Source organism: Triticum dicoccoides, chromosome 6B (genome assembly GCF_002162155.2).
Source record: "Triticum dicoccoides isolate Atlit2015 ecotype Zavitan chromosome 6B, WEW_v2.0, whole genome shotgun sequence".
In the NCBI taxonomy this organism is placed as follows: domain Eukaryota; kingdom Viridiplantae; phylum Streptophyta; class Magnoliopsida; order Poales; family Poaceae; genus Triticum; species Triticum dicoccoides.
In genome coordinates this window covers 721688071-721695890 of record NC_041391.1, presented here as the reverse complement: position 1 = coordinate 721695890, position 7820 = coordinate 721688071, and the positions used below count along the sequence as shown (strand labels likewise).

The following is a 7820-nucleotide window of genomic DNA, read 5'->3' as shown; positions in this document are numbered from 1 at the left end:
TAACCAACATATGGAGCATACTTTTATTTTAAGACCTAGAAGGATAAGTCTATTGTGACATGCTCATACTATGTATGTCTTCATCCCGACTAGTGTACTCGTCCTGTGCATTCTCATTTTGTCTCAAGTACATCTTCGTATAGGTCTTTTGTGATGTGCCCAAAATATGGACATTAGAGGAGGTTCTTGGTGGAGGAACTGGGACTTTGTCCTTTGTGCAGTGCCCCTAAATTGTAATTGTTTCCAAAACAAATTCAAAGCAAGTTATAATTTACAATAATAACACATGAGTATGATAGAACTAAATAAAACTAGCTTAGAATAATTATTCCTTCTAGGACATATTGTCGGCGATTACATCTACCTTATCATAATTACCTCTAAGAAGTTGATTAGAAGAATCGAGAGGCAGCAATCTTGAAGATGAACCAATAAGTCTTGAAGGCAGACTTATTACTCATGAATAGAAGATTAATCATCTGGAGTAGCAAGTGCTTGCTCCTAAAATTTCCTCTTCTCTCTTAATTTTTTTGTGTAGTGCAACTTAAATATAATGTCGTCACCACCTTGACATTTCCACTATAAAAAACACTCTTTCTGCAGAAAGTGTCATGTGAAGCGGAGCAAAATGTCACAATGGCTATGAAACACAGTACGGTGTCCCCTTCAATATCCATGTTGACAATAAGGAAAAACTAGTTTATGGTTGGACTTACAACTTGGAAATATGAATTTCAAATTCAAAAAGTACAATCACCTAAATAAAGTAAGCCTTTTGGAGAGCATCAAAGATGGTTGACCAAAACTGCGAAGTGTCAACAATATTTTCCTGTTTTTACGACATATTATATTTAGACCTTTTTTTGCATGGTATATTTTATTTAGACCTAGTTGGGTTATATTACACATCAGTATGTAGGCATGTCATCAAATTATAATTTTATTGTCTTCACTGCATCAAGTGAGATATGTAATCTACAAGTAACATAGACAAAAAAAAATATAAACCTCTGATAACATAATAAACCTTAATTTTCGACAAAAAGTGAGTCTAGCTTTGGCAGCACGACGAATTCTTTGAGTCATCCTGCCAAAGCTAACCACACTTTTAATATGTGTATAGACGATACAAGTTTCATCATCGGTCTGTAAGATAGTTCACCACCATTAGAATAGGTTGATTAAATTCTAAAGCCTAAATCCTGAGAAAATTAATGTGATCGTCAAGAATGGCAAGCGATTTTTTTAAAGGATGTCAAGAAGCTTACAAGGCACTTGGCCACCCCGACTCAGTTCATCTCACGAGTCGCAAAAAGGCACGTCCTCTTCACAAGCTCTTGAAGAAATATGACACGTTTGTCTGGACCAGGAATCCCAACAAGCGCTCGAAGATCTTAAACAACTGTTGACAACCTCACCAGTTCTGGTCGCACCTGCAGACAATGAGCCAGTTCTCATGTACATCGCTGCTGCCACCAAACGCGTGGTCAACGTCGAGCGGGTTGATGAGTGAAAAATTCAGAAGATCCAGTGGCCAGTCCACGTAAAAAAAATACATTGCCATGTAGTGGATACGGCTGTTCGACCAAGTGGATGGCAGGCTGGAACAGGACTTGTGTTGGTGTGACTGCATAGGAAAAACTAGAACGAACCGAACCAAACCAAAACCGGTCGGCTTGGTAGCAGTGTAATGAGTTGCTCGGCTCATTATGCTCGTTAAAATTGATGAGCCAAAAAACTATGTAGTGCGTTAACCTCACGAGCGCTAGTTAACACACATTAATACCTTCTGCTTCAGCTACAAGGTGTTGCGTCCTGCAGGACAAGAGTGCACCTGTCATTTTTATGGAGACAATGACCACACGAGGAGGTATGCTATTTGTTGCCTTCTCCGGGTTGTGTTAGATCGATTAGATTGAATAGATGAGTTGATGCGTAACCAAATGCTATCACTTAAGATAAGAATATATGTTGTGATGTACTAATTGACTTAACGAGCTACTTGCAAAATTCGTTAGATTGTTCATTAAGCTCGTTAAGTTTAATGAGCTAAAACCAATGATTGGTCATGTTCATTAAGAATATCGCAAGCTGAAACTTGTTGATGAATTGGGCTATCAACTATTCATTAAAATTGCGAGCTGCGAACTTTTGGCTCACATTATGGCCAAAAAATATCATATACGAGCACACAAAGTAGGCAATATTTTGTGGGTAGACTTGTCAGATCATTAAAAACTAAAAAGGGGTAAACGTGATAGCAGTTTGATTAAATGGAGTAAGCTTGATGATTTTTTAAAATACGGCTAAAACATATCATAACCACTGAAAATAAGTAAAAATGGAATTAATTCTATTGATAAATATTGTAAACTCAGAAATAAGATTATCATGGAGTACATAATTCTATATACTATATCTAAGTACTCCATCCGTCTGAAAATAAGTGTCTCAACTTTAGTACAACTTTGTACTGAAGTTAGTAGAAAGTTGAGACACTTGATTTCGGTTAGTTCTATTTATCTTACCATGCACACATGCCACCACACCAACAAATGGCACGTTATCAAAGGTCCATCTCAACATGCTTGGAAAATGTTTTTTGATTATTAGTTGATCCTCACTATTGTATTTATCTCAAGATTCACATATCTCACTTGACCACACATGACACCTCATGAAAGGTCCATCACAACATGCATGGATTTTTTCATTATATTATATTACTTATATTCATAAATGGTTTTAAGATATACAATAAAAAATATGTATTTTTAGTTGTAGTTCATATATTATTAATTCAAATATTCATGTTTCATAAACCAAATTTTATTGAAATATATTGCAGCAGACTCCTGCGGTAACGCCAGGGTATCATCTAGTCTATCTTCAGCATATGCGTACCCATGCTAGCGGTTATTACCAAATACATAGACACTATCCTTTTTAGAGTAAATTTACTATAGGTGATAAGTCGCCTGCTGGGGTTTTCTAATTTGTGTTGTTACGTAGTATCTTTCAATTGCTTGTTGCAAAAATGTGAATTAAAAATCAGTACATGACAACCACAGTGTTATTATGTAGTATCTTTCAATTACACATAGATATCGTTCGTATTTGTATGTTGCATACTTCATACATTGCTTAACGTACAAGTAGAATGGAGAGAAAGCACAAAAAGGATGAAAAATGTTTGAAATGTTTCTGCCGCAATTTTTGCGTTCTTTCTTTGTGGACATCCTATCTTAATAAGAAATGTTCCTCGTACGGTATTTTTAGCACGTCTCCACATTACTATTTCATTGAAAGCTGAACCTTTCTTTTATGAAAGGGCACACCGTACTTAACCCGCAAAAAAAGGGCGCACCATACTTGAACTAAGAACCACTGCTATTGGTTTCCTCATCATTGAAGAGATATAACATCTGAGTATTCTATTGCAACACATGGACAAAATATGATCTTAGCTGCCATTTTACTTTTAAGAAAAGGAACTAAACTCTTTAGTTTGCTGTAAATGTTGTTGATATTTCGGTTGAACCAACACTTTATAATTCTATTTTTGCATGCGTAGAAAAAAAATTCTAACTCCAAGCATGTATATCTCCAATTAACCAGGTGTCTCATTGTGGTGGATGATGTATGGAGCGTACCAGCCTGGGAAGCTATCCGCAACATATTGCCAAAAAAGAATTGCGGCAGCAAAATCATTGTGACAACTCGAATAAATATGGTGGCCAAGGCTGCAAGTTTCTCAGAGGACTTTGTCCATCGTATGGAGCCCCTCAAACCAAAAGCATCTGAGAAATTGTTTGTCAAAAAAGTGTTTGGCTACACAGAGAACAGTACATGCCCGCCTGAACTTAAAGAAACCATGGACACTATTTTGAAAAAATGTGGTGGGTTGCCATTGGCCATCATTAGCATTGCCAGACTTCTGCCAAGCAATAGGTCAGCTGAGAGCATAGAGATGTGGAAAAGGGTTTCTAGATCAATTGGATCTCAGATGGAGATCCACCCTACCCTCCAGGCGATGAGGCAGTTGATTACACTCAGCTATGACTACCTCCCTCACCATCTTAAGGCTTGCATGATGTATCTGAGCATTTTCCCGGAGGATTATGTGGTTACCAAGGATAGGCTGCTACACAGATGGATTGCAGAAGGTTTGGTCACTGAGAAGCGGGGGTTGACTTTGTTGGAGGTTGCAGAAGAATATTTGAATGAGCTGATAAGTAGGAACATGATTCAACTAGACAAGTTTGTGTCCACTGAAAAATCACTCAATTGTAGGGAAGTGAAGGTTGACCGGTGCCGGGTGCATGACATGATCCTTGAGGTCATGGTGTCCAAATCCGAGGAGTCTAACTTTGTTACCTTGGTAGGGCGGCAATACGGAGGAATGACACATGGACATGGCAAGGTTCGACGCCTCTCCGTTCATGATAATGACAATGATGAGCAGCATGATGCAAGGCATGGCATTGAGGCAATGAAGCTACAGCATGTCCGGTCACTGACCACATTTCCATTCCATGGCCTTGACAAGCTGCTGGATCGTCTAGGCGAGTTCAAATTGTTGAGGGTACTTGACCTGGAAGATTGCAAAGCCCTGCGAAACAAGCACATGATATATGTCTGCAGACTGTATCTTCTTAGGTTCTTGAGCTTGAGGGGAACAACAGTCTCTAAGATGCCTCACAAACTTGGTAATCTAGAGCACTTACAGACTCTTGATGTAAAAGACACATACATGAATAGGGGGCAGGGGATGCCGCGAAGTGTGACAAAGCTAAGCAAACTAGAGAGCCTAATGTCCGATGGGTGGCTTTTGCCACGAGGGCTAAGGAACATGAAGATGCTGCGCGAGGTGGATACGGGAATACTTTGTGGCCGTGACGTTTCATCGGTTGCCCGGGAGATCGGTGAGCTACCACAGTTGCAGGTGCTAAGTATGCTAATTGCTGACTCCGCCGATGGTGGGTGTTATCCTGAGCTTGCCTCCTCCTTGAGCAAGACAAGCGCTCTCCGATCGCTCAATCTGAGTTGCGGAGGTGCTGAGGGAGATGAGTGCAGTTTGGAGTTTCTCCATGACGTCTCACCGCCGCCGCCACTCCTTCATACCCTTGTTTTGTGTGGAAGCATTAGCCAACTGCCCGACTGGATGTCATCACTAGCACACCTCACAAATTTGGAAATTGGATATACAGAACTTACTGGTGACAAATTGTTTCGAGTCCTGTGTAAGTTGACCAATCTGCAGAGAATCCGACTGGTGGAAATTGAGTGCAAATACGGAAAATTGGTTGCACGCCCTAAACACGACTTCCCAGTGCTGAGGTTTCTGGAGGTGGTCGAATGTCCTATCATGCTCACATTCCAGAAAGGATCAATGAAAATGCTCGAGACACTAGTATTGGACTTTGGTGACGAGAGGCTGAGGACTGTCGGTCTTCAGAACTTGGAGAACCTTAAAGAGGTCAAGCTCAATGCTAAGAAAAGCATCCCGTCAATGAAATGTGCAGTGAAGCAACTCAAGAGACACCCCAAGTCCAATCAGATGAGAGTAATGGCCGACTGGAGCTGAGGTGCGCATCTTGGAGAACTGTTGCTCCTCCTGTATGTTTTCTATGGCCTTAATTAGTGTGCTCTTCCTTTTAACTGCACGTGTGTGTGTTTCCTAGCTAATTTCTGCTCAGGCTGGATCGAGCAGCATTTCGTTATTCTATTGATTTTCATGTGTGTGAAGTGGACTGTCCACACAAAACAGCCTATAATAAATATGAGTATTTCGCACGATTTATGTATTGCCTCTCACTGCTGACAAATCAAGTACATTAGCTAGTTTCTTCGGATATTCGGTATCATTGCAACGTTATTGCCATCCTCTGGTCCTTGGCATCTGATCGAGCAGGTACCACCATAGGGGCAGTCTGCTGCTGGGTAGGGCTTGAGAACACCGTGCCGTCCGTGACGCAGGTGATGGGCAACTCGTAAGCGCCATCCCGCAGGAGCAATCCCCGCACCTCCTCCGAGACCCCGTCTTGGAGGTCATCGCTGATATCCACGGCCGCCTCGCTTTCCTCTTCCTCCACGGCCACCACCATAAGGCGGAAAGGGAGGCGACCCTTCTTTCTCTAGTCTTGCTCGCCTCCTCGTCCTCCCCTCATGCGGTCAATCCAGTGTGTGATGATTTGCCTTTGATCGCTGTTTAGTTCACGATTTCGATACGGAATTCTTCACTAAAGTACCTATATGAACTGATGTTCTTTTTGCCCATCTGTTGCTCAGTGATACATTCTAGTTTCTCGTTAATTTATACTACTAAATGATAAACTGCACAGCTCTGTAGCATGCGCATCTGAATGCACTCCAGCAAGTTACAATTCCTTTCTACAATCTGAATGCACTCCAGCAGTTTCCCTTCTGAATTCCAGTGTTATACTGTCGATCATAGAGCCGCAATGTCCCTTCTAAATTCCAGTGTTATGTACTGTTGAGTCGTAGAGTCGAGATTTCCCTTCGTTCCAGTGCTATGTACTGTCGAGTCGTAGAGCTGCATGGATTGGGCGATATGTACTGGTTTTTCGGTTCAAGGGGGCAATTGTTGACATTGGTCGTGCTTTTTTACCTTCAAAAGACAGATGGCACCCACCAGATCGATTAGTGCCATCTCCACATTTCTATCATTACATTGATTCATTTACCTTAACTAGCTGCATTTGGACATGCATGGGACATAGTTATCTTTCTATTTTTTTTGCGAATACAACATAGTTATCTTTCTAAAGATCTGTATTCTGAATCCCCCATCTCATTTCCTTTTTTTTTGTAAATGTAAATTGATTAGGCCTGATGAGTATCAAATGCCATGAGAATTTCAAGAATTGCATGAGGAAAGTGAAGAAGACTGGGAAGGTCGGCTTTCTCCAAGAAATGCCCATATGAATTGGCTATGGCGACGATGACTCAGGGGATGGACATGGCCATCATGCCCATATGAATCTTGGAATTCTTTTGGTGTTTCTCTGACTAAATAGATACTTAGCTACCTATAAATGATTTTTGGAAAAAAATAAAGAGTAAACTATACGGCAACTGCAGTTCAAATTTGACCCGTTTCCATCTGAATCGGCGGAAATTTGTCTTTTTCACCAGAGGTGGAAAAAAACTTTTGACACCGAACCATTTGGTCAATTGTGCATTAAATATGTCCTAGTATTTTAGAAAATTGATTTGGTACAATTTTGCAACAAATATATTACAGGTCCTTCACAAAAAACTCATTTTGGGCACTCGAAAAATGGAAAATGAATTTTTCGTCCAAAGAAAATGAAAACTTCCTTAGGCACATTGCAAGATGCACCCTTGTGCACAATATGGGATGATTTGAACAAACTATGTCATGAATGTGGGCATAAGATTGATCATTTGGCTTGAAAGCCATGCATCTTCACACTTGATAGCTCGTTTCTCATAACACTTTTTAAAAATAATCACCGTATTACAAGTTTATAATTTTTGCTGGTAACATGGCCACATATAATGACACAATGCGAAGGTTTTCTAATTTTTTGATTTTTTTTAATTTTTTATGCCCGTTTCAAAATGCGGTCAAAACGGCGGGAATGACCGTTCCTAGCTAGTGGTCGAATCTTGGAAAGCTTTTTATATTTCTCTAATTAAATAGATACTTATGTACCTAGAAATGATTTTTGGAAAAAATAAAGAGCAAACTATACTACAACTGCAGTTCAAATTTGACCCGTTTCCAGCTGAATCGGCCGAAAATTGTCTTTTTCACCAGAGGTGGATAAAAA

At 40.2% G+C, this 7820-nt stretch overlaps 1 protein-coding gene across 1 annotated transcript in view; it reads left to right on the top strand.

Annotated features, from left to right (window-relative positions):
* LOC119321683 (disease resistance protein PIK6-NP-like) overlaps positions 1-5587 on the top strand; it is an 8450-nt gene extending 2863 nt beyond the window's left edge. Inside the window, exons 2-4 of the mRNA XM_037595258.1 lie at positions 3703-4297; positions 4364-4824; positions 4954-5587. Coding sequence (XP_037451155.1) covers positions 3703-4297; positions 4364-4824; positions 4954-5587 — 1690 coding nt within the window. The remainder of the gene's footprint in view (positions 1-3702; positions 4298-4363; positions 4825-4953) is intronic.
* The last annotated feature ends 2233 nt before the right edge of the window (positions 5588-7820 follow it).